The sequence below is a fragment of the Neomonachus schauinslandi genome, chromosome 3 (assembly GCF_002201575.2).
Source record: "Neomonachus schauinslandi chromosome 3, ASM220157v2, whole genome shotgun sequence".
Classification (NCBI taxonomy): domain Eukaryota; kingdom Metazoa; phylum Chordata; class Mammalia; order Carnivora; family Phocidae; genus Neomonachus; species Neomonachus schauinslandi.
Genome location: NC_058405.1, coordinates 181,935,808 through 181,962,673, shown reverse-complemented (window position 1 = coordinate 181,962,673; position 26,866 = coordinate 181,935,808). Strand labels below are relative to the sequence as shown.

Genomic DNA, 26,866 nt, shown 5'->3' with positions numbered 1-26,866 from the left:
CAAGAAAGATAGAAATTGGGGGTGGGGGAGGTAGAACCCCAACTTTTGGTCATCAGGGTCATTGAAGGAAATTCCTGGGCTCTCCTACACGTGCCTTCCTGATGTCTGTGTCTGCAGCTGAATTCTGGTTGTAAGTATTGGACAGCCCCACACGGCAGGTCATGTTTCACTCCATCGCTCTGTACATTTCACTCATTCATTCATTCAGCAGACATGTTAAGTGCCATGTTAGGTATTTAGCCAAGCACCAGGGATCTGAAGAAAAACAAACCTTTGCCTTCAAAGAGTTGATGTCTGAGAGAGAGAGAGAGAGTCAATTACAAAACAGCATCCTATGTCAGGTTTCTTTGGTCACCCTTTCTCCACTCCTGTGTCAACGACTCAAATAGATTTTTGTGTATATCATTGCAGCCATATTGCTGAGTACAAACATAAGAGACACTCAGTTCATTTGCTGGGTAAGATGACCAAGTGAGCGGTTGACAATTTCCATGGGACTTTTCCCTGGCTCCCATGGCATTTGACACAAATAAGCACCCGTCCTCCCTAATAAACTTTTGTCTCCCAGCTTTTCATCCTCCTCCTAGTGACTCCCTCTCATCCTCTGTGTGCTTGCCCAACATGGACACCCCAGTGCTCAACCTAGCCCTCTCCTCCATCATTCTACATCCTCATCTGTCTCTTCTCTGTCATCTTTTTTTTTTTCCTTTCCATAGTACCTAACACTTTCTAACATACCATAAAATTCAGGAATTTATCATGTTGATCCCATGGTGTCCCCTCTGTCTCACCCCACACAGAAATGTACATTCTACAAAGCAAAGATTTCTCACTCTTTTGTTCACTGACAGTATCTCAAGCACCTAGAACAGCATCTGGCACATAATATATACTCAATAAATAGCTTTTTTTTTTTAAGATTTTATTTATTTATTTAAGAGAAGAGAGAGAGCATGAGCAGGGGTTGGGGGGAGGGGCAGAGGGAAAAGGACAAACAGACTCTCCACTGAGCAGGGAGCCCGACTTGGGGCTTGATCCCAGGATCCTGAGATCTTGACCTCAGCCAAAGGCAGATGCTTAACTGACTGAGCCACCCAGGCACTCCTAAATAGCATCTTAATGAATAAATGATTTTGTAAACTTTTTTTATTATGGAACATGCCAAACATAAACAGAAGTGGAGAATATAATACAACACATTCCTAAGAACCATCACCCAAGTCAACAATTATCAACATGGCCAGTCTCTTATCATCTATGACCTCATCCATACCTCTCCCACCACTGGATAATACACAACGAAATCCAGACCTCATATCACCTAATCAGCAAATATGTTTACATTCCTTCAAGTGAATGAATTCCTCATCATCTCTCTCTGACTTAGACTATGGCCAAGGGCTATCAGAGAAACACAGAAGTAAACTCAAGGTCCAAAATGAGGTCCTCTCTTGGCAAAAAGTTATGGAGGAAATCATGACACCCTGGACCTTTAAGAAAATTCTGGTGTTTTCTGGGAGGGCTTGGCAGTCAATGTACAAGGGCACTCTGTTGCACAATGAGCAGGGTACTCCCACTCCCAATGGGTAGCTTGGTAATTTATAAATCGATTTTCTGCAAATCATAGGAAGGTGAAAATAGAAAATCTAAGCCAACAGGACAGTGACTCCAAACATGTGGGGGACTTTCAATCAATTTAACTTCCAGTCAGGGTCCTTAGAAACCAAACAGTATTTATCTTTGGGGAGAGTTTTCCATTTACCAACAGATAATGAGAAAGGTTTGGGGTTTTGTTTTGGTTTTTTCCATTTTAATCAATGAGAACTTCATAATGCTTTTTATTTTTTTTAACAACTTGCACTTAACAAAAACTATTTAATAGTTGAACTATTTGTGTTAGAAAATTCTCTGTCTTGTTTCCCAAATTCCTCATATCAGTGAGCTCATAGGGGAAGGGAGGGGAAAAATGAAACAAGATGAAACCAGAGAGGGAGACAAACCCTAAGAGACTCTTAATCTCAGGAAACGAACTGATGGTTGCTGGAGGGGAGGGGGTGGGAGGGATGGGGTGGCTGGGTGATGGACATTGGGGAGGGTATGTACCATGGTGAGCGCTGTGAATTGTGCAAGACTGATGAATCACAGACCTGTACCCCTGAAACAAATAATACATTATATGTTAATTTTTTTTAATTAAAAAAAAAAAGAAAATTCTTAAAGCGCAAGAAAACCACGCCACCTCACAACCTTAAAAATAAAATAATAAAATAAAACAAAACAAAACAATAACATAAAATAACATAAAATAACACAGTGACTATAAACATTAACTCTGGAGCCAGGATGCCCCGACAAAAATCCAGACTTCTCCGTTTACTAGACCCACTGCCTTCCGTCTCACTTTCTTCAGTGCAGAATGGGCATCCTAACTACCTCTCTCACAAGTTTTGGGGGAAAGTAAATGGGTTTACAGGCAAGGACATATTTATAAATAGATCCACATTGCATTCAGTTCATCCTGCTTTATACATTGATATATCAGGATATTACCTTAAGTTGCTTCTTTCGGGTTCGTATACACTGGGTAACAGGTTAAGTGTTTGTCGGCCAACCTCCAATTTCCTCCTCTGAGTTTAAAGGTTCAGGAGGCCTGTAATTGGCATATGCAAAACGTTGGGGCGGGGCTTCAGGGCTCCGTGTGGGGCAGGCTCCCGGCCCCGCCCCTACAGTCAGTGCCCTGCTTCGCCCGGTCGGCGGAAGGGTCCTGTCCCAGGTGCTTGGTCTCTGGGGATGTGAGCGATCTGGCGAGCAAACCCCCCCTCCTCTAGGTAAGACTAGCTCTGGGAAGCGAATTCCTGGCGGAAACACCCTCACCCCTGGTCCGCAGCACTCACCTGTTTCCCAGTTGCGGCGGCGCGGGCGGGACGCGTACCTGCGCTGCCGCGGGCAGGTTGAGACCGGCCCGGATTCCTTCGCGCGCCCCCGGGGGCGTCGCGCTGCGGCCCCTGCGCTCTCCCTACCCCGTGCTGAGGCTCGCCCAAGTAGGTCCGGTGAGAATCTCACTTTCAACCATCTGCCAAGCCCATTAAATGAGACCACGACTCCGGTAAAGGGCCAGCATCCCCCCATGGTTACACCCACGTGCACAGATTCTAACTGAAAGGAAACCTGAGCGCAGAATTCTAAATCCCAATTCAAAAATAGAGAAACGCCCCAGCGAGGAAAAGGGGACTTTGAAGTGAAGAGACCTGGGACTCTATTGAGACTACCTTAACTGAGATTAAAGGAAAACACAACTGTACCTTACAATAATATTTCTCGAAAGGATACCTAATTCATCAGATAACATGTATAACAATTATTTGGTAAGTCAGGGTTGCTGCTATAAATGTGCAAAAGGTGTGAGGATGTGGAGTGCTTAAAGTTTGTAAAGGGTGAAGAAAATGTTTTCTACAGATACTCATACAGAACTGTTTCGCTGCTACCAAGACTGGAACACGTTTGTATCTCCTAAGGCAAAAGGTGTGTTTTCATTAAGGTACGTATTTTAAAAAGACCCAAACATAACTAACTTCCAAATATGTTTTTCTTCACACTGCCCTAGAAGTAGCTGAAATGGACAAAAATACTAGGTTTGCTCAATCGTCATTGGTCCGAGATCATCAATGGCTTCTCAAAGTTGGGTAATTCAAGGATAAATAATATTCAAATGAATTTAGGTGAAATTATTTACTGTGTCGTTTTCTGAAATTACTGTCTCTGAACTATGAGTGCCCAGCTGTGTTCATTCTGGTTGAATTTGCTACGTGTGTTTGCAGGAGGCAGATGGGAAGGGAGCTTTTTGAGCAACTACTATGTGAGCAGTTGCTGAGAGGAACTGTGAGGTGGGTGTGGTTATCCACATTTTTTTTAAATAATAGAGAGAGGGAGAGCACAAGCAGGCAGAGCTGCAGGCAGAGGGAGAGGGAGAAGCGGGCTCCCGGCTGAGCAGGGAGTCTGATGTGGGGCTTGATTCTAAGACCCTGGGATCATGAGCTGCCAAAGGCGGACACTTAACTGACTGAGCCACCCAGGCGCCCTGGTTATCCGCATTTTTTAAAACATTTTATTATGTTATGTTAATCACCATACATTACATCATTAGTTTTTGATGTAGTGTTCCATGATTCATTGTTTGTGTATAACACCCAGTGCCGCATTCAGTACGTGCCCTCTTTAATACCCATCACCAGGCTAACCCATCCCAACACCCCCCTCCCCTCCAGAACCCTCAGTTTCTCAGAGTCCATAGTCTCTCATGGTTCGTCTCCCCCTCCGATTTCCCCCCCCCTTCATTTTTCCCTTCCTAATATCTTCTTCTTTTTTTTTAACATATGATGTATTATTTGTTTCAGAGGTACAGGTCTGTGATTCATCAGTCTTACACAATTCACAGCACTCACCATAGCACATACCCTCGCCAGTGCCTATCACCCAGCCACCCCATCCCTCCCACCCCCCACCACGCCAGCAACCCTCAGTTTGTTTCCTGAGATTAAGAATTCCTCATATCAATGAGATCATATGATACATATGATCTTTCAGTCTTTCTCTGATTGACTTATTTCGCTTAGCATAATACCCTCTAGTTCTATCCACGTCGTTGCAAATGGCAAGATTTTGGGGTTTTTTGATGGCTGCGTAATATTCCATTGTGTGTGTGTGTGTGTGTGTGTGTGTGTGTATCACATCTTCTTTATCCATTCACCTGTTGATGGACATCTTGGCTGTTTCCATAGTTTGGCTATTGTGGACATTGCTGCTATAGACATTGGGGTGCACATACTCCTTCGGATCCCTACATTTGTATCTTTAGGGTAAATACCCAGTAGTGCAATTGCTGGGTCATAGGGTAGCTCTATTTTCAACTTTTTGAGGAACCTCCTTACTGTTTTCCAGAGTGGCTGCACCAGTTTGCATTCCCACCAACAGTGTAGGAGGGTTCCCCTTTCTCCCCATCCTCGCCAACATCTGTCGTTTCCTGACTTGTTAATTTTAGCCATTTTGACTGGTGTGAGGTGGTTTCTCATTGAGGTTTTGATTTAGATTTCCCTGATGCCAAGTGATGTTGAGCACTTTTTCATGTGTCTGTTGGCCATTTGGATGTCTTCTTTGGAAAAATGTTTGTTCATGTCTTCTGCCCATTTCTTGACCGGACTATTTGTTCTTTGGGTGTTGAGTTTGATCAGTTCTTTATGGGTTTTGGATACTAGCCCTTTATCTGATATGTCATTTGCAAATATCGTCTCCCATTCTGTCAGTTGTCTTTTGGTTTTGTTGACTGGTTATCGACATTTTAAGAGCAGACTTGAGGAGGTTAAGTACTTGCCACAAACAGGGGTGAGGCGAGGAGGAACTGGAGCTTCAGGCTCCAAAGTCGTGTTCTTTCCACTGAACCACACTGGCCACCACAAACCCGAATATGGAGGGGAGGAGCCTACAGCCAGGAAGGTCTGCAGTAAGATGTCAAAATTTTAAATAGTATATTCAGTAATTAACAACTATTAGCAAATCATTTAGATTCAGGGGAATAAATTGGAAGTTATTTGGATAGGCTAGAGACATGACGAATGGTAACAAATATTAAAAGATAATTTTTGGAAAAGGATAAAGTGATGACTGTCACACAGATATAAATATGAACATGTGTTAGAGATTTTATTAACTCATTAATGAGGAAACTGGTAAGGTCATTACAACCAGATCAAGGGAGAACCCAAAGAATGGGTATATTTATAGATCAGGAATACTGAAATCGAGGTAAAACTGGTTTTCCATGGGGGTGGGGGCACAGGGCTGTCCTTTCACCAAATAGAATTCCTTTGCTTGTCTATAGACAAGATTTCTTTCACATTGCTATTGGTTACCTCAATTTACGTAGTTGTAAAATAGCTTAAACTCTGCATGGTTTTTTTCCTTGAAGTTCAAATTTTTCCCTCCCGGTGTCCACACCCCTTGTACTGGACTAGTCACCCACAGGGCATTTCAGTGGCTAGACTTGGTCAGCTGACTTTCCATATAAGCTGTCCACTGGTTTTAGTCCTCTTGTTGCACCTGACTCTAGATCAATCTAACCATAGACATAGAAGAAACAGCCTGGAAAGGGATGATTGCTTCATCAGCAAATGTTTCACAGGAGCCAAAAAGAGCCAAAAGGATGCCATATATGACAAAATGGAATCTGAAGCATGTGTTTTAAAGATCACTTGTATCTGCTCTTACAGTGGTTGGACCTAATTCACACTTTTTGAAGTTGTGTGGAGAGCTGCATGTCCACAAACCTTCCTTAGTGTTTGTTTTTGTCATGTTTTTTTGGGGGGGTGGAATATAAAAAGCCTTATGAGAGGATGGTAGGTGATAGGACTACTTCCCGGTTTTCTGATATTCCAAGTCACTTAATACAAAATTCGAGAAAAACTAGATTAATTTAGTTCTAACATTCAGGAAAAAAGTGTTTTTGATATGTTTACCTCCCTGTCTGTGTTTCACAAAGATCTGTTTCTCTGTTTTTTTTTTTTTTTCTAATGAGATTCCATAAGAGGGTTGCTGCGGAAGAGGTGGGTTCCAGTGTCGCAAGCCCTCAGAAGGGGGTGGGCTCTGGTGTATAAAGCCATTGCTCTTGACAGCTCAGTTCTGAAGGACTCCAGATTCCCAGGAGAGGGAGGGGCATTGTGACAGGGACCCCCAGCAGGGAACATCAGGAAGGAGCAGGAGTTGGATCTGAAGGCAGGAAACTGGACTCAGTTTTAGAAAAAAAGAAACTCAGGACACAAAAGGAACAGGTAACTCTGATTCTCTCTGTATTATTTTGAAGAATGTTCTATGTAGCCAGACTTCCAAAGCTTGTTGGTCTGTCCTAGCTTTGATTTGTGGGCAGTTTCTATTCTAAATTTTGTAGGGAAGACCCAGTTAGAAAGACGCTGTTCTGTTTTCAGATTGTCTCATGTAGATTTTGGAAAAACCTTAGTGCTTACAATAATAAGAAAAATCCAAGGCTGCAGAGAGTCCCACACAGTGAACTGCTTTTAAGGAGTAGGGGATGGGGAGGGGGAATAGAATGCATTTTTTTTACTTGAGGTATAATTTACATATAATATAAAGTATGGATTTTAAATTTGAATGTTTATAATTGTATACACATTTTTATCTATATCTCATCAAGATATAGGATATTCCATCACTCCGGAAAGTTCCCTTGTGGTCTACTGCAGTCAGTCCCTCCCCTGTCTCCCACCCTGGGCAACCACTGATCCAGTTTCTACACTGTAGATTAGTTTTGCTGGTTTTAGGACTTTATATACATTAATGGAATCACAGTTTTGTGTCTGGATTCTTTGGCAGGGCATAACTTTTTAAATATGCACCCAAGTTGTGCCATAGTTCATTCCTTTTTATTGCTGATTAAATCAGTATTAGTTGCTTATATATATATAATATTTTTTATTCATTCACCTTTTAATGGACATTTCAGTTGCTTCCTGTTTTTTCACTACTGTGAGTATATGAATTTTCTTTATTTTTTTAAAGATTTTATTTATTTATTTGACAGAGAGAGACACAGCAAGAGAGGGAACACAAGCAGGGGGAGTGGGAGAGGGAGAAGCAGGCTTCCCACTGAGCAGGGAGCCTGATGAGGGTCTCGATCCCAGGATCCTGGGATCATGACCTGAGCCAAAGGCAGATGCTTAGCCAACTGAGCCACCCAGGCGCCCCGTGTGTGTGTTTTTTTTAAGACTTATTTATTTTAGGGGGGGCAGAGGGAGAGAGAATCCTCAAGCAGACTCCCCGTTGAGCATGGAGTCCAATGTGAGGCTTGATCCCAGGTCCCTGAGATCATGACCTGAGCCGAGTCGAAGGCAGACGCTTAACGACTGAGCCACCCAGGTCCCCTGTGAATTTTCTTATATAGAGTGCCAAATGATTTTCCAAAGAGTTGTTGGTATCATTTTACTTTCCCACAAGCAATGTGTATGAATTCTAAATCTTTGCCAACATTTGGTTTGCTAGTCTTTTTGTGCTTAGGTGTTCTAGTGGTTATAAAGTGTTCCCTGTGGTTTTCCTTTCCATTTTCCCAATGGTATCTCTTGATTAGCAGATATGTTTTTCCAATGAAATCCAGTTTATCATTTTATTTTCTTTTAAGTTGAGTCCTTCTTATCATTTCAATGACACATTTTGCTATCCCTGTGTCATAATGATCTGTTTTCTTCTAGACGATACTCCATGGTTCCTAGAATAGATTACGTCGAATTAGTTTTGGTGTGTGGAGTGAAGTAGAGATCAGTGAAATGCGTTTTAAATAAGATGAGGGCTAAAATACAACAGTTCACTGGAAATTGGTGAAACCACCCTGAGATCCCTGGTTTTGCAACAGAGGAATGATAATTAAGCAACTCCCTGGGATCACTTCACCCTGCCTGCCTCCAGCATCAGCTGGCCTTGACTTAAGCAGAGTGCAGTTCCTCCCATTATGTGGATGTTTCACTCAAAGTCCTATTCTCTTCTCCTTTAGTAGCAAGTAGACGGAAAGGCATAATTAGTTGTTATACTCTGCTGTCAGTGACAAGCATGTATTTCAGTTTTCAGCAGTCAAATTTCGAGTTTGCTTCTGTCTGGTGAGGGGCTTGGCTCCAGCAGTGTTGAAAAACCTGAAAAGTGAGCTTTTGGAAAATGGGACAAATACTGGCCCGAACTGTTTTTAAAAGGGCTTTGGAGCTTGGGGAGTGAAGCCGTTTGCAGATGTCATCTCTCATGACCTACGTACGTCCAAGTCCTTTGGCATTTAGAGATGGTGAGATTTGTGGTTATTTTAAATTACCAACCTGAGGCTCTGTTATTGGAAATTGATGTTTTGACTGCAGTAAAGGTTCTGGAGAATAATGCGAAAATTAGGCCAGCTCATTCTCAGATGCAGGTAGCCTTGTCAGGCACCCTCTCTGAGATGACTAGAATGTTTAGTAGGGAGGATTGGACAGGAACTGGGTGGAGAATGAGGATTCTGGATAACTATCCAGAATGTATTAGCACCTCAGTTGATTCCAGCAGCATCTTCTAAACAGACATGAAAGAGGATTTGATAAAATGATTCCTTTCCACTGACCAAGTCCTGATACTCCAGGCTCTCTGTTGAGGGAAACCTTTGGAAAACCAGATTTGGGAAAGATCTTTGCTTTGACTGGGTCACCTTGTCCCCTGCATCAGGGAGCCCACAGCTCAGAAGGCTTTGGCGGTGGGAGGCAAATTCCATCTTGTCAGAGTGGGCGAAAGGAATCTGATCCCCTAAGGTCCCCCTAGCTTGGGAAGTACACCCAGGCCTCAAGGAGCCGGGAGGCCCACCAGTGTGTGCCAGTTTCTATAGTTCTTGCTTTTTAATAGTTGCCTATTCTATGCAAGTGGAAATATACACTTAAGAAATATTTGTGGCCACAGAGTTTTATATATATATATACATACTAGTACACACACATAGCCTCTTGTTTAGGAAATAGGACACTGTCCGTGCTTGCGGTTTAGATAAGGTCCACATTGGCATGGGCCCAATATGGTTCTCCAGGGCATAGATGAACAATACATTAAAATTTTTACATGCACAAATATGGAAAAGGTTTAGTTCACACAATGAGTCTATAAGTTAATTAAGGAAATACAGCCAAGTGGATGGCTGTAGACTGCAGCAACCAGGAAATGTGAGTTCTAGGTTTACTTTGCAACTCAGTCCAAATGGGAATCCTGGCAACAATAAACAAAAAGTTTCCTTTTCCCCATACCATAGAATTATAGTGACAAATGAACTTCTTTTGTGGTCAATATAAGAAAACTGGAAGTTTCGAGGACACTATTGTAAGTCAAACAACACTTATGATTATCATTATTAAAGCTATGCACATTCATATGGAAAAGACATTGGCCTGAAGCCAGTTGGAAAGACCTAAAGACGTGGTTAAAGAACAATAAAAATGGGAAAAAGTCAGTAATACTGTAATAATTGGAATGAAAAAGGAGATGAAAACTTGAACTCTGATAGCAAGAGACTGGAAACACACATAAGAGGATGAATAAAAAGAAATTGTTCCAAGGAAGATGAAAAGAAAAATAATGAGAAGCCACCCCAGCCCAACCTGATCATGGTTGAATACTTGTGTTTCTGCATCTAGAAATCTAAAAACCATGTTTTCTAGGAGATGCAGAAAAGTCTATGAGCACCTTAAAACAAAGTTGGTTTCGCTACGCTAACCAGGGAATTGTGATTCTAAAGAAGGCTACAGCACCCCCACGGACCCTGAAGAAAAGGAAGTGGCAGTAAAAATAGGTGGCCTTCCAGAAATAGACCCCACATAGAGATTGAGAGAAGAGACCGGAGTCTTGCTGAAGGGTCCTGGCGAATTTTAATGAAAAATCATCATTATTTTCTTACCAGCAAAAAGAGAAAGGAACACATCATTTCCAAAGTAATTTAGATGGGTCACTTCCCAGTGCAAAGGTGTTCGTGGTTTCCCAAGCTCATAGAAGGTCACATGTGCTGGCTGGTAACCCCAACAGTGCACGTGGCCATGTACCCCAACAGTGCACGTGGCCATTTACCACCGGGGCCCACGTGATGAGCTGCACGTGTGCAGATGGCGCAACCGGGTCCGAAGTAGGTGCTCTCTAGTACACTGGGCAGGGAGAGCAAGGAGACTGCACCCCGCCCAGGACCACTGGAGCGCAGGAGTAAAGCAGAGGCTAATGCCCAGAGTTCACCTCCTCCATCTGCTGTTGCTAGACCTCTGAAGAGCTCTCCTACACGGCCCAGCCAACAGAGGTAAGCTCTGTGGGAGATGTAGTTGCTGCTCCACGTCTCCAGAAGGAGCAGCTGATTCACTCAGCCTTTCAGGTATTTCTGGCATTTTCACTATAGATTTCAAGTCAGGATAGTCCAATAAGCTGACTGAAAGGGGAAAGATCAATATCTTGCTTTCAGAAGCGTCAAGTCAGAAAATCAATCCTATTCATGTCCTTGAGTTAGAGTCAATGAAGTGAGGAAAGGTTTAGAGTACTCTCTAGGAGGAGGATAATATTACAAGTCAAAAATAATGATAAATGGAAAAGTAGCAAAAGGACAGTCTTTTCCAGGATGGTGCTTTGCCGTGAAGGCTGAGGCCCTCCCAAACGGAAGAGGTGTTCTGTGATGACCTTAACAGGTGTGCTTATGAGAGACATGAGTAAATATTTAGTCCTATATTTTCCTCTGCAACTTCTTTTTTTTTCTTTTCTTTTTTTCTGAGAGAGATAAAAAGCGTGGGTGAGTGAGGGGGAGGGGCAGAGGGAGAAGGAGAGAAAGAATCTTAAGCAGGCTCCACACCCAGTGCAGAGCTGGACATGGGGCTCAATCTCACAATCCTGAGATCATGACCTGAGCTGAAATCAGGAGTCGGACACTTAACCGACTGAACCACCCAGGCACCCCTTTCCTCTGTAACTTCTAACCCTATGACTGTGTCCCACAGAAAGATGTAATATATAGTGTGATCATTCTTGTGTATTTCTATATTGATAACCCAAACAAAGCTCAAAAAAATAGCCTCACTCTGCAGCGCACTTTGATACTTAATATATTTTATCTGCAAAGAGGACATTAAAAAAAAAAATCCTGTTTGCAACCCACTAAATTTTTTTGACCTCCACAATCTGAAAAACATTATTCTAGAATAAACGGGAATTGGAAGCTCAAGGGTATGACCAGGCATCTCAACACGGAGGAAAGATTACTGAACTTGGAATTAGAAAAACCAAGCACAAGTCCAGGCTCTAATGTTGGTTAAAGGTGAAAACCTGCACACATGTTACTGCCTCTGGCCCTCAATTTCCTTATCGACAAAATGAGGACAGTACCATCTTCTCTATCTACCTCACAAAATTGTCAAGGAAAAAAAGGGAAATAATCTTCCAAATGTAGAAATTATAGATTGTGTAATTTGATTATCATCGTCATGGTCATGGTGACAGCAAAGAGCGGCATCTCCTCAATAAGATAAAAATAAGAGGCTGTGATCAATACTTCCAAGCTTTGTGAGACCATTAGCCAGAGGTTTCTCCAGTAAAGAGGGAATGATCTGGGCAGAGATTGTTCGGTTGGAAACCTAGAGGCCATGTTGACAGTGCCTGTGGGAATGGCCAGTGAGGAAACGAGAGAAAAATATCCGGGAGTCGGAATCCGTGCCACAGAAGTAGGAAGCATCTACCCACCCGAGTAGAGGGAAGATGTAAACTTGGCGCCAACAGATCTGACCCCGAACTCAATCTTAACCTTTCTTAGCGGAGTGGCCATGAGCTTTGAGGAGGCTCCGTTCCTACGTCTGAGAAATTGGGGACACTTCCAGATACATATAAAAAATATGTAATTATAGGTGATCCTTGAACAACATAGGGATTAAGGATGCCACCCCCCTACATGGTTGAAAATCCACTTATAACTTTTGACTCCCCCAGAACTTAACTACTAATAGCCTACTGTTGACCAGAAACCTTACTAATAACAAAAGTTGATTGACACATATTTTGGATGTTATATGTATTATATACTGTATTTTTTTAAAGATTTTATTTATTTATTTGAGAGAGAGAGTGAGCCAGAGAGAGCACAAACCGGGGGAGGGGCAGAGGGAGAAGCAGGCTCCCCACTGAGCAAGGACCCCCATGCGGGACTCGATCCCAGGACCACAGGATCATGACCTGAGCCAAAGGCAGATGCTTAACCGACTGAGCCACCCAGGCGCCCCTATATACTGTATTCTTACAATAAAGTAAGCTAGAGAAGAAAATCATACGGAAGAGAAAATAGATTTATAGTACTATACTGTATTTATCAAAAAAAAATCTGCCTAGGGCACCTGGTTGGCTCAGTCAGTTAAGCGGCTGCCTTCGGCTCAGGTCATGATCCCAGGGTCCTGAGATCGAGCCCCGCATCGGGCTCCCTGCTCAGCGGGAAGCCTGCTTCTCCCTCTCCCTCTGCTGCCTCTCTGCCTACTTGTACTCTTTCTCTATCTCTCTGTCAAATAAATAAAATCTTTAAAAAAAAAAAATCTGCCTATAAGTAGACCCATGCAGTTCAAACTTGTTGTTTAAGGATCAACTACATGTAATAATAAATATAATAAATATGTATTATATATCCTGTAATTATACTTATATTTATTTAATATAACCATATTTAATAATTATAATTATTTATATAATAAATATCTGTATATAATTATTATATAAAATATATAATTATAGATATATATATAATGTATATAATTAGGACTGTTCTAAGGATTAGAGACAATAATTATATACAGCAACTAATACAATACTTGGTGTAAAGCAGGATCCACGCAGACAATGGCTGATAGACTGTTACCATTTTACCTGTGTGAGATGCAGCCTCTTACCTAAGTAAGAACAAAATCACTGCCTTCAGACGGTGGGTGAGAGGTCATGCTGGGCTGGAGAATTTCAGAACCTGTGTGCTGTGCAACTGAAGAAGCCAGAGCCATGGTATTTATTCAGAGCTAGACACAGACACTCCAGGGCCCCTACCGGAAAAGGCTTTCAGCCGACTGGGACAGAATGGGTCACAAACAGGGAGTGATGTGCACATGAGAGAAGGGGTTAGTGGGTTGGGGCAGACAGAGTGTTGAGAGGCATATCCAAAACGTCAGAGTCACCTGAGGATGTTTCCACCTGTCCTGGACTCTTCAGGGCCTGCAGAAAAGAATTTCAGGGTTGCGTGTCTACGTGCAGTTTTGCAAAAGCTCCCTGGACGATTTCCATCCGCTTCCCCCTCTGCCCTGTTAAGCTCCAAGGCTGTGGCATGGAGCCAGTTTGCCCCCGGCGGATGGGAAAGGGACAAATTGTCCTTGGGCCTCCTGTGTCAGAATCGCTCTATATAAATGCAGATTCCGTGGCCCCCATACCTCCTGAACCACACCTAAGGGATGGAGCCCGGGATCCCCTATTTTTCCAAGTGCCCAGGCCATCTGATAGGCGAGTCAAGTTCACATGGTCTTTGTTAAGTGGCCAGAGTAGGAAAGGATTCTGGAATGGGACCAGTGCTAGACAAGGGGACCCTGGACTGGGGGAAGGAGAAAGAACAGCCAGACATTCACCACTGAGAAGTCTCCCAGCAGGCAGGAACAAGGGCTGGAGCCCTGCAGGCTGAGGAACAGACACCAGGCAAGACTTGGCCTTGGAAAGGGTCTGGTCACTCATGCTATTCTGCCCAGTCCTCCGGGGCTAAAGGATTCCTGCTAATGTTTGGTTAGATGCCTTCTCCTATTTCCTCTGGCAGAAAACCTAGCTTTGGAGCCTGTGTTTGTTTCTGTGGGGAGGAGGCTGGGAAAGGAGTGAGGAAAGGAAGCCCAGCATCCTAGGATGCAGGTGTGAGCCCCCCAGATCTTTCTCAGTTGTTTACAACTATGGTCAGAAACCTAGCCTCATTTTCTGCTCATTAAGCCAGAATCACTATGGATCCTCCAACGTGAAGAGAGGAAAGGGAAGAGAAATGCCATGTGCTTGAGCAGTAACTCTATGCCCAACATGGCGCCTCCAGATACCAGTCAAGGCACTTGGTGCTCAGAGAAAGCCCACATATGTAGTTAGCATCACTACCCCATTTTACAGATGCACAGCTGAACTGCGAGGCACATGTAGAATTAAGGACCTCCCTGTCCTTCCCCTGATGCAGCTAGCAGTACACTCTGGAAATGCAGACAAAACTTTACCAGTTCTCAGTAGTGAGGTTTGCCCTTTATCCTCTTCCTTCTGCAAGACATACTATGTGTTGGACACTTCTAGGTATGAGGCATAGAGCCATGAACCAACCAAACAAAAAGCCGTGCCCTCCTGCTTACAGTCTCATGGGAGATAGACCGTCTTTTTCTGTGTGACCTTTCCAGCCAAATGCAGTTGGGTAGAAGTATTAGGACAGTTAAGAGATAAAGGGATAGGGGCGCTTGGGAGGCTCAGTTGGTTAAGCAACTGCCTTTGGCTCAGGTCATGGTCCCAGGGTCCTGGGATCGAGCCCTGCATTGGGCTCCTTGCTTGGCGGGAAGCCTGCTTCTCCCTCTCCCACTCCCCCTGCTTGTGTTCCCTCTCTCGCTGTCTCTGTCAATTAAATAAATAAAATCTTTAAAAAAAGAGATGAAGGGATAGATACCCCAAGGGACTCTTAACAGCCCAAGGAACCATGGGAGTAGACTTAGTTCTCTGAGATGCATGGGGAAGATGATGACTTGAAGGTAGCAGACAATCCACGGTCAGCTAGATGGAGAGAATGTTCTAGATGTAGAGTCAGCAGATGTTACCCCATTAAGACCATCCTTTGAAAGATAGCCAAGCCTCAGTAGTTGTCTTCCCAGGATAGACTTCTCTACAAGCACATGACTCACAAAGAAAGAAGGCCCCAGCAGTTTGCTGGTGTTTCTAGCAACAACTCAGGAGATAAATCCCAGGCACTGAAGGCTGAGGGCAGTCAAACCCAGTACGCTATTAGCAAAATTTTCACATTGTCAGCATTGCTCGAAATTATAATCCCGTCCAAATTCTGATTTCCATTGTCTGCACTGTTTCCGTCAAGGGTCTTGTTGACAAAAACAGACAGTGTTCCCCTCATTTAACTTGAAAGAACTATGCCACTGTCCAGGGTCACCTTGTGAAAAGATAGGGTGGCCCAGTAGGCCCTCCCCACCTCACTAGCCCCTAACAAGTTTCCTTTTCCTAGACACCTGGAGTTGCACCCAGTGACATGCTCTTCTGGAGTGAGCATCACTTTCCCTCTCTTGGGTCCACTTTCAAACTACAATTGACTCTGGCAGTTCTATGTAGTTAGTCATATTCTTTAGGATGAGTGTGTTCATGAAAACACTTTCTTCCCTTCCTGCGAGGAAAGGTTGCCATTAGGTTGCTACCAGCAGCCCAGGAAGAAGGGCCACCAGAATGAGGCAGAGTGGGGCAGGGGAAAGGACCCAGATAGAAATCCAGGAGATGTGGATTCAAATCTTGATCATGTGGTTTGAAGGCAGTTATAGGACACCTTAGATCTCCCATACGCTCAGCTGGGAATTTGAGGAAATGGTATCTATCTTACCGTTATTATTAGGACTTAATTAGATAATATGCAGAAAAGCACCATACAGCAATTTAGCTTCCCCATTCCCCATGCTGCATAAGTAAAGCTGGATCCCAAATATGAAGGAATGAGAGGGAATTTTCCTGTTTCAGATTCTCCATTGGACTTTCTGTCTGAGGTTTGCATTTCAAGCAATTTTATCTGTGACTTGAAAAAAAAAAAGCATGAACTGTTAATTAGCTCCCTGCCCCACTGGGTGGTGTGAAACTGCGGACAAAGAGAAGAAATGGGCCCAGTGGTAATGAAAAGGAGATGAGCTGTCTACAGAGTGATGCCTTGCATTCCCAACGTAGACTTAGCATCAGTCTGGAATGGAGGGAAATAGGGGAAAATGGCCAGTCAGATCTTTATCTGGCTTCATTTTTTTTAACTGAAGAATTATAAATTCTCAGATTGGAGACACCTGACAAAAGTATCTTGGATGTGTATCATGTGTCAAGCACCATACAAAGCAAGGGATAGTCTAATGGGGAGATAAATGTGTAAATAAACACATGCCATTCAGTGTGTGAAAGATCTCAGAGTCACAGTACAAATTAGAGTGGGCAGATTAGTAGTAACTTGATCTACTAAATCTGTGTGAAGTTGGATTTGACCTCCTAGAGGTACTTGACCTACCACATGTACACCAGTAACTCACCAGTCAATGTTTTACTTACTTTCAAGCATTAACTAACCCCTGCTTACCATTTATTAGTAACTACTCCTTACCATGTTCGTGATGGAGAACACTAAGGAGGTGTAACCAGTCCCAGCAATAATGAGTAAGAAGCCCATTGACGAAGGAGGGTTTGACTGGTGCACCTACGGAGTATTTGAGAACACTTACTCATCACTCACCTTTCCATTTCAACTGCAGACAGATGAAACTTTACCCTTTCACAAGACATTTAGAAATCGGTTTCTCATTATATCCAGGATGCCAAAAGTAAGTAAACATCAGCTAATTTTGACTTTGTTTCCATTTGATCAGCCATGGATTGTTTCAAAACTTCACCAAGTCATTCCTGGATTTATCCCACGGTGATCCTGTGCTTATTTGGATTTTTCTCCATGATGAGACCCTCAGAACCTTTCCTTATCCCATATTTATCTGGACCAGATAAAAACCTGACCAGCTCAGAGGTAAATTGACATACATACGACATATCTTAACATAGTTTAACTTTACAGGATTTGAACAGGACGTGGCATTAAGGCTTCATTCAACTTGAGACGTTAACCCATTGACCTCTCCGATCCCATTTTCATTGTATTTGTCATTTAATACAATGATTCAAACTACTCTTCCCTCCTCACACATACAGAAATGGGACACCATAGCACATTATATGTCTAATAAATATTTTAACTTTTATGGAGTTCTACCATTAGTCTTAATGCATGGTAACTTTCAAGCTCAATTGATTCTGTTATACTAACCCTAAAGTAAAATCTCTGCCAGGCACAGGATCTAGTCCTCACAAACTTTTGGGCTGCTGAGGCATAAGCAGGATCTGATAAAGAATCGTATCATTTTTTGAGGACACTTACTCAATTGTGAAAAACTATCGACCAGCCGGTGAGACATTAACAGCTTTATTTCTCAGTTTTATCTTCCCCTGAAGGCCAAATTCTCTTACTGAAAAGATTCACCTCCTTTTTTATAATAAGGGCAACAGGAAAACACACTCACCCAACTGGAGAATTACCCTGTGATGCTTTTATCATCTCCAGCCATAGCCGCGAAAGCACTGCAGAGTGTGTGGCTTCACCTGGAAGGTTCCTCAATACTAGCTAATTTGGCAATGAGGTGCTATGGACAGAAAAGCAAGCTGGCTGTGAGGTGATGTAAAATCACTTCGTGACAGCCCTGTTTCCAATTTTTTCCAGGTGGAAGCCTATCACGATTAAGACAAAACAAAGGACAAACAAATACAGGTCCCAAATCAACCAGTGAACCCAGTGGGGTCTGCTTCTGCAACCGCTATGGACCAGTTAACGTACCCATGCTCAGAGGTGCCACTTGGTCCCACTAGCCTTTTCCAGTCACTGAGCTTTCCCTCATCATTGACCTTGGGGCCCACGGAGGTTGCTGTAAACAGCTGAGGCACAGAACAAAGGCTAGTCTGACAGAGCTGCCCCCACGCCCACATCCTGCCCCAAAGATCAGCGCCTTCGGTCCCTCCCTTCTAGGACTGATCACTGAGGTCCCCGGCATTTCTGACGACAGCCATGAGATACCCACAACAAACTGAGGCCAGAATTGAGTAAGCAGAGATTAACCAGTGGAGTTGGGAGGGAAAAGGCTTTGGGAGCCCAGCAAATTTGGCCAGGAAGAAAATCCAGTGCATTACTTGCTCCCACTTTGTAATTCTGCAAGGTTAGTATTTATTCTTTGCTGTCTTCACGTATGTTCATTAGACTATGGACATTTATGACACGGTGATGGATCAAATAAACAAAAAGGTGGTCGCTTCTTCTAACATTGTCTAATGTTAAAAATCTTTGAACAAGAAAGGAATGGTATTTTTTAAGAGCCTGAAAAACTCCAAAGTGTCTGTTGAACAATTTGTAACTAATTTAACTCAAATGTACATACTATTTAACTTTAAGAGAGTTCAGATTACACATTAAGCAAATATATTCTTACGTTGGGAGGCACATACATTTATAAATTGGTTTTGTTTTGTAGAAGGGGAAGGAGCTCTCTTTTCCTTGAAAATCAGTTTTCTCTTGTGCTTTTATAATAATAGAGAACATCCTATCCCATTGGATGCAGAATTTGCTATTGGGCAAGCCATCTGTACTTTAGTAATGTACTACCTTAAAAGGTATCCTTTTTACCTCCCGGAGCTGCATGGTTATGTGATCCACTTTTCAACCTCACAGATCACCAATGAAATCCTTCCAATTTGGACATACTCTTACCTGGTGCTGCTTCTCCCCGTGTTTATCCTCACCGATTACGTTCGCTACAAGCCAGTCATCATCCTGCAAGGGATCAGCCTCATCATCACCTGGCTGCTGCTTGTATTTGGCCAGGGAGTGAAGGCCATGCAGGTGCTGGAGTTCTTCTATGGCATGGTCACCGCCACCGAGGTGGCCTACTATGCCTACATTTACAGCGTGGTCAGCCCCGAACACTACCAGAAAGTGAGCGGCTACTGCAGGAGCATCACGCTGGTGGCCTACACGGCGGCCTCGGTGCTGGCCCAGCTCCTGGTGTCCCTGGCCAGCCTATCGTACTTTTACCTCAACGTCATATCCTTGGTCTCCGTCTCTGTGGCCTTTCTCTTATCACTTTTCCTACCAATGCCTAAGAAGAGCATGTTTTTTCATGCAAAATCCAGCAAAGAAGTACGGAAGCCACCGAACAAAAACGTGGCGTTAGAGGCAACTTACAAAGTTAACGCAGCAGGCAGTGGAGAGAAACCCACTTCAGAAATACCCACCATTTCAGGGAACCTGGATGGTGGTCCGTCGAGCGGCCCGATGCCACGAAATGTAGCGTTGAGTGTTTTTGTGCAGTGGTTCCAAGATTTGAAGGAGTGCTATTCCTCAAAGCGACTTTTCTACTGGTCCCTGTGGTGGGCCTTCTCCACAGCAGGTTTTAACCAGGTTTTGAACTATGTTCAAATCCTGTGGGATTACAAGGCACCGTCCCAGAGTTCTACAATCTATAATGGGGCAGTAGAAGCTATTGCAACCTTTGGAGGTAAGCAAACATTGATTTATCTTCCTTTGATGGGTTACCCCCTTTAAGTTTATGTCTTCAGTTGCTAAACTCCATGGTGGTAAACTAGTTCTGTTCAGAGGGCATATCAATATTTTTTTAAATGGGATTCACTGGAAAAAAGAAAAAGAGGACCGTGACACTTCTATTTAGTGTGGTAGAGTTACAGCAGGGAACTCAAGAGCTCAGGAGTAAGCACCAAATGATTAAATTCTGGCCAAATTCCTAAGATTCCAATTCATCATCAGGAAGGGGGTTAATAATGCCACTTACTCTTCCAAGTTGTTTTTATATCCAAAGGAAAATACTCACCTGGTACATAAGTAAGAAGTTTTTATTATTTTAGTAATGGATTGAACTATCAAGGCTTCCAGATTACCACTAGAAGAGTTTTGTTACTAAAGGATTTGATTTAGCTAGTACCCACCTTTAGCAATTCTAGATTCCATGCCAAAAATTTCTAAAAGTAGCTTTAAGAGATTTAAGTGAAAAGTAGAATAAATGTGAGAGTCAGGATTCTAATATCAGAAGGAATCTGCCTTTGAAGTTTACTCTACAATAAATATTTATATCCTGGTAAGTGGAAACTTAAACTCAACTGAGACTTTAAAGATATTTTCTAGGAAGTAGGAGATTTCCACACCCTCATTTACCAAAAATTTCAGAAAACTCACGTGGTGTCTGTTCTCCTATTGTCTCTCTTTTGGGAGGCTTCACCTTAACTCCTGCACACCAGGACTGCACTAGAATTGGTTCACTGAAATTCTTTCTCTTACGTTCCAAATTCTGGGGAGGAAAGACTTTTATTTCTTTTGTAACACTGGTTCTTTCCTGGATCACACTGGAAGAGTTAATTAACCAAACATCAGTAATTTGAAACATAAATACCTTTCATTTTGTTAAAAAGAACTGTAAATAGTAACCCTAATGACTGCTAATTACTCAATCTCTTAAACTCCATAAGTCAGTATAGAGTTCGCTGAAAACCTCAAGTAAATGAGGCCAGATCTCAAAGATATTGAGATGGAGACCAGAAGATTAAGATTACTAATAAAGACTAAAATTTTCTACCCAGTGCAAAACATCCATTACCCATTGAAAAAATTTACGAGAAACCATGAACAAGAAAGGCAAGTATGGACAGGCTAGATATACACCAGAGCGGCCTTTTCACTCTTCTTCTATGTTGTAGCAAGTGACTGGGTTTATGTATTGTTTCTCCCCAATCTGCTGTGATAAAGAACCTTTCTGGCCCGTCCGCAGGGTGCACTGCACGGCATGTGGTAGATGCTAATTAAAAGTGTGGCAACTACCTGATTGAAAGAAGAGGAGGTAAAGAGAGAAGTCAAAAGAAAACCTGGTTGAGAAAAAGATAAATCCACATTTAGGTGGATCATACTATTTTTGTGAAAGCCACATATTCATCTTGTAGATTTGCCTAAGATGTGGCTTTTTAAAGAGAGCATGTTGACCTATCCCACATGCAAAGTCAATGTGTTGGATCTCCCTTAATGTTTCTTTTTCAGGGGCAGCGGCTGCCTTTGCAGTGGGCTATGTGAAAGTCAACTGGGATCTTCTGGGAGAGTTGGCTCTAGCCATTTTCTCCATCATTAGTGCAGGCTCTCTATTTCTCATGCACTACACGACGGACATCTGGGCATGCTATGCTGGTTATCTGATATTCAAGTCCAGCTATATGCTTCTTATAACCATAGCAGTGTAAGTATTACCAACCATTTCTCTCCACTCCTAAACCCACACCATATTCTATCTTCTGTAGCATATTTATAGTTCCTTGCAGAACTTCAGAAGGATTTTAATCAATTGCAATATTAAATGTTGATTACATATTAAATTGGACACAATTAAGCCATGTTTTCATTTAACTATTTGCCCTGTGAATGTTGCTAAGATTAGTCATCAAAGAAAAAAACAAGTTCTGTGGGTTCAAAAAACAAAAGCGATGATACACTGTTGGGTTGTGATTTTTATTTCAAGCTTTTTGCCATAACAAGGTGTGGAGCAATCTGATTTTGAATGATTAAGTTTACTGTTAATTTCATTTAGTTGTTTGTGTAATTCCAGGCATATACTTTTGTGTAAAGCAAAATATGCTCAGCAAATTATAAAAAGTTGGATATTGAAAAAAGTAGATGCAATGATTATAAGAAACTATATATCCCAGAAATCATTTGTTTAAATGAAAAACGTTTTGTCCCATATAGAAGTTCAGAGAAAGCGGACTATTGGAAATGTGCTTTGATATTAACCAAAAGAGATAAGAAATATTTGAATTTCAAATCATATGAAAGAAGTAGAGCCAGAAACTTTATTAAGTTTTGGGATTTAATGTGTGAAAAATGTTTGATAAGGAATTGACGAAACACAGAAATATAAGCAGACTCTGAAAAGATCATGGAACAAAAGAAAGAGAATAAGCTTGTTGGCAAGTTTACTTTTTTTATGGAGATATGTCAGTTTAATGAATCAAACTCATATCTCTTAAGTCTCTCTTTTTAATGCGAAAGGACATTGTTAAGGTAGGATTACATTACTTCTTTTCATTTTAAGAATCTTCAGAACCAAAATTCTTTTACCTTTGCCACGGAAGAGCTCTAAATAACATACACTTGCCAGTCATTCATGAGTTGTAAGATGTCAAAATCTGTTTAATTATTAAAAACAAATTAATTACAGATTCATTCAGTTGCACAGCCAGTCATGATCTGGATCTTCCAAAGAATAAGTAACCCACCTACCAAAATTTAAAAGCTGTTGAGACAATTGACAATAGAAAGAATAACTCTCCTGATTCCATGGATTGGATATTGCTTGCATTTTCATAAAAATTCACTGTGAAACAGTATCTAAAATCAGATAGCATCAAGTATTCTCAGGTTATGAGAACTTAGAATATTTAGGTTTCATTTCTGGGAAGCATTAAATTGGATAGGAGGAATTGTGTCATATTTCCTCAACTGGTATTTTAATTCAGCCTTCAACTGTATTTTTAAAATTAATTCCCTTTCTTTGCTCTACCTGTTTGTCTGAACTGGAGGAGATTTAGCCAAAGAGTACTGGTAACAAGACATCACTTTTATCTTCAGTTTCTGTCTTTTAAAGGTAAGAGTCCCATGTGTATTTTGTTAAAAGAAAAAAACGTAATTCAACGTTTAACGATAGATTTCAGATTGCAGTTAATCTGAGTGTGGAACGCTACGCCCTGGTGTTTGGAATGAACACCTTCATGGCCCTGGTGATTCAGACCATTATGACAGTGATCGTGGTAGATCAGAAAGGACTCAACCTGCCAATCAGCATCCAGGTAAGCTGCAATATTGCCGTTTTCCTAGTCAGGTAGTTGGGGGAATGTGGAATACCTAGGTAATCTGAAAGGTTTTTTCAGCCTCACCACAGCCAATATTTAATTTCTTGAATTGCTTAGTTGGGCAAATTTTTAAATAAGCAATTCCTTAATTGTCATATTGTAACACACGAAGTAGGTTTTCAGCAATAAACACAGTCAGTTAGCCTTTGCCTGTGGCTCCTAACACCTCATAGGTGCTACTCCGGTAACTGTGTCCCCTGTATGTCTGCTCTTCTTCCTGTCATCCCCTTCCAAGGGTTAAGAGATTCGACTAGAAATGGTACATGGCTGCAGAGCTCAGTTCCTTTTCCCTACTCCACTGAGGGACTTGAAATTAGCCCAATTTCACATTTTACATTTGGATCTGGGAAAGGGGGGGATAAGGCATGTAGGAAGTAACTTCATTATCTAAAATTCACTCATAGCATTGCACTGTGCTGCAGACATAAACACATAGATCAGTGGGATTTAGTGTTTTTTCACGAGTGGTGGTGGTAGCTGGGGTTTTAACCCAAGTAACCTTGGCTCCAGAGCCCACATTCTTAGTTACTGCATTTCTTACACTTTTATAGCTGATTCTTCTAAGATAGAAGAAGAAAGTATTGTGTAAATCTAAATGACCCTTCTTACGGTCCTGGGTCTTAGTTATCCCACAATCCAAGCAAATCAGCACCATCACTGTGTTTATCAATGACATAGACAGTCATATTTTTGTGTGTCTAGTTAATTGTATTTGTTTTTCTCTAGTTTTTAGTTTATGGGAGTTATTTTGCAGTTATTGCCGCCATTTTTCTAACGAGAAGCATGTACATCATCTACTCAACCAAATGCCAAAAGCAAGCACAGAGCTCTGCTATAAGTCAGAATCCAGATGAGCCCCACCCAGAGGGAATAAGGAATGTCATCATGGGAACAAAACTCTAACCTTATGGCAGCCACTGCATCCACTGAGCAAGGACCCTCTTGGTCACAAAGTCACCGAGTGCCATAAATTGACAGACACACTTCTTAAGTCTGGATTTCAATGAACCTTTTCAAGACCACAACAAAATCTCAGTTTTAGACCAGATACTATGTGTCCAACTGGATGCAGTTGACAAGGCCCATCATCTCAATCAAATAGCCCATGTTGGGGACTCCAACGAGTAGCAAGGATTGGGAAATTCTGGTTTTGATTACTCCCTAGGACATATAAATGGCATGGACACAAGCCACGAGAAAACTCCAGTCATCCTGCAGTTGCTGTTCCCCATTCATAAGCAGAAATACTAACTGGACTGACCCCTTTGCTTGGTTTAGATATTTGTTTTATCTTACCAAAACAGGCAAGAGATGGGACATTTTTTGTTACATAGCCATTTTCCTCCTTCTTCCATTAAGTGTATTTCTATATAACTTGCAGTCCTCTGCGAGAATTTCAAGGTCTGGTCCCATTTCTAAGGACCTCTCTTCAATCCTGACAGCATGGATTCACAACATGGATCCACAACATGGATTCACATGCTATATTCATAACAGTAATTCACAAGCTATTTTTTGATTATATCACCATTTAATTTTGTCATGATTACTTTTTACTTTGTGTTCTGCTGAGCTTTGTTGTTGAAACTCTACCTCAGGAATAGCCCCAGACATTCCTGTGTGTCCATAGAATGACATTCAAGTCCATCCCTGGTGGCCCTAGGGGAGGCAATGAGCTTTCTCCCTACCATGACCCCAGATAGGTGTTTTAATGCTATGTCAGTGTGATCTCTGTCTAAGAAATTTCCAGGAGTCCTAAAAGTATTTGTAAGTAAGAAAACACTGATGGGGCGGGGGGAACACCTAATTTTTAAATGGCAAAGATTGTGCTACATAAAATAATGTGTGCAAAAATAGTAAAGAGCCTTTCTAAATTTTTGATGAATTGTGCTGAGAATCGTCTGTGCTTGTGTCCTTTGAAACTGCAACAGAGGAAACATGGAGCAGTCTGCCATGGAAATAAAGAATGCTGATGCAAAATTTGTGTTTCAAATATCCTTTTCTCCAAATTCTAAAATTTGGTTACTGGACTGAAAATAAGATTCAGCCCCAAAGCCAACACTTACTTGGTAGGGAAAACTAATGAGATTCCTACTTACATCAAAGCCAAGGAAAGGATGATCACTATTATTCTCCTTATTTAATTTATTGTACTAGAGGTATAAGCCAACACAACTACACAAGCAAAAGAAAGAAAATGAGATGAACTGTAAAAGAGAAAGCAAAACTATCACTATTCCAGACACAAGTATACACCCAGGAGACTCAACTAAAAACTAAGATCGCAGTGCAGAAAGTAAGTATATAGAAACCAACTGCCTTCATGATACAACAACCATTTAGAAGATGCATGGGAGTAAAAGACCCAATTTATGGTAGGACAGAAATAATACAAAACAATTACATGTAATCTATTTAATAAATGTGTAAGGCATATATGAATATGCCTGCAAAAACTTCTATAGATTACAGAATAACACCTAAACACATGGAAAAGCCTATCTTGTTGTTGGTTAGGAAGAAAAAATATATAAAGATATCATGCTTTCTTTTTTTATTATTGATATATAATGTATTATTTGTTTCAGAGGTACGGGTCTGTGATTCATCAGTCTTATATAATACCCAGTGCTCATTACATGTGTCCATCACCCAGTTACCCCATTCACCCACCCACCCCCCCCAGCAACCCTCAGGTTGTTTCCCATGAGTAAGAGTCTCTTATGGTTTGTCTCCCTCTCTGGTTTCGTCTTGTTTCATTTTTTCCTCTCTTCCCCTAAGATCCTGCTTTCTAGATGAATTTATAAGTTAAATACTGTCTCAGAGGAAAAAATACAGCATTTTTTTTTAAGACTTGTAAGGGTGATTCTAAATTTTATTTGGAAAGTTAACAAAGAAGAACCAAGAAAATGCTTTGTCAAGTGGGAAAATTACATTAAATTATTTGCAGAGAATAAAATCCTATTTAAACTCTCAACTGCAGTAACAGCAACATGAAGAGACAGTCCACTGGAAAAGAGTAGAAAGTTCTGAATCAACCCCTAGTTCCTAATGGGTTAGACTATGATTAAGATAGCATCTCATACAAAAGGAAGAAAAAGATGGAATATTTAATAAATTGGAATTTTTTTCAAAGGAAAACAAAGTTGGACCCAAGAGTGATAGAATAACTCCATCCATATGTAATATCTAGTATTAATGTACAGTTATAAAACAAAACTGAAACCACAAAAATACTAGAAAAAAAACATGTAACATTATTGTATAACCTCAAATCTTTCTAAAGTAGTATAAAACCTCGAAGTCATTTAATAAAATGAACTGACAGCATAAAACTAAACTTAACGTGTAGAAGAAAAATCACTGCAAACAAACCCAAAGGACAAACGATAATCTGGAGTAAATATTGCAACACTTCAAAGCTGCTTTCCCTCATTTATAAAGAACCAACACCAACTGGTAAGAGAAAGATCAGTCACCTGATAGGAAAATGGGCAAATCATGTGACCAAGGAATTCAGAGAAAGCGAAATACAAATGGCTCAGACATGTAGAAGATGTTTAACTCATGAGGG

At 41.5% G+C, this 26,866-nt stretch overlaps 1 protein-coding gene across 3 annotated transcripts; it reads left to right on the top strand.

Moving 5' to 3' along the window:
- Positions 1-2,767: 2,767 nt before the first annotated feature.
- SLC19A3 (solute carrier family 19 member 3) lies at positions 2,768-25,230 on the top strand. 3 transcript variants are annotated; one of them, XM_021682964.1, is made up of 6 exons: positions 2,768-2,828; positions 17,163-17,314; positions 19,061-19,886; positions 21,431-21,623; positions 23,088-23,229; positions 24,019-25,230. In XM_021682964.1, exons 2-6 carry the CDS (start codon positions 17,165-17,167, stop codon positions 24,193-24,195), a joined length of 1,488 nt encoding a protein of 495 aa, XP_021538639.1. In that variant the 5' UTR covers positions 2,768-2,828; positions 17,163-17,164; the 3' UTR covers positions 24,196-25,230. The 3 variants fall into 3 exon arrangements, with proteins under 3 accessions (XP_021538639.1, XP_021538640.1, XP_021538638.1); XM_021682965.1 differs by having other exon boundaries at positions 24,047-24,162; XM_021682963.1 differs by lacking the exon at positions 2,768-2,828 and adding an exon at positions 3,326-3,538.
- Positions 25,231-26,866: the final 1,636 nt, after the last annotated feature.

Excerpts from the sequence above, each read along its gene's own strand:
- SLC19A3 (XM_021682964.1), top strand. The coding sequence starts at position 17,165 with ATGGATTGTTTCAAAACTTCACCAAGTCATTCCTGGATTTATCCCACG. Across the intron at positions 17,315-19,060 it reads AAAACCTGACCAGCTCAGAG|ATCACCAATGAAATCCTTCC; the intron begins GTAAATTGACAT and ends TCAACCTCACAG. Across the intron at positions 19,887-21,430 it reads AGCTATTGCAACCTTTGGAG|GGGCAGCGGCTGCCTTTGCA; the intron begins GTAAGCAAACAT and ends TTTCTTTTTCAG.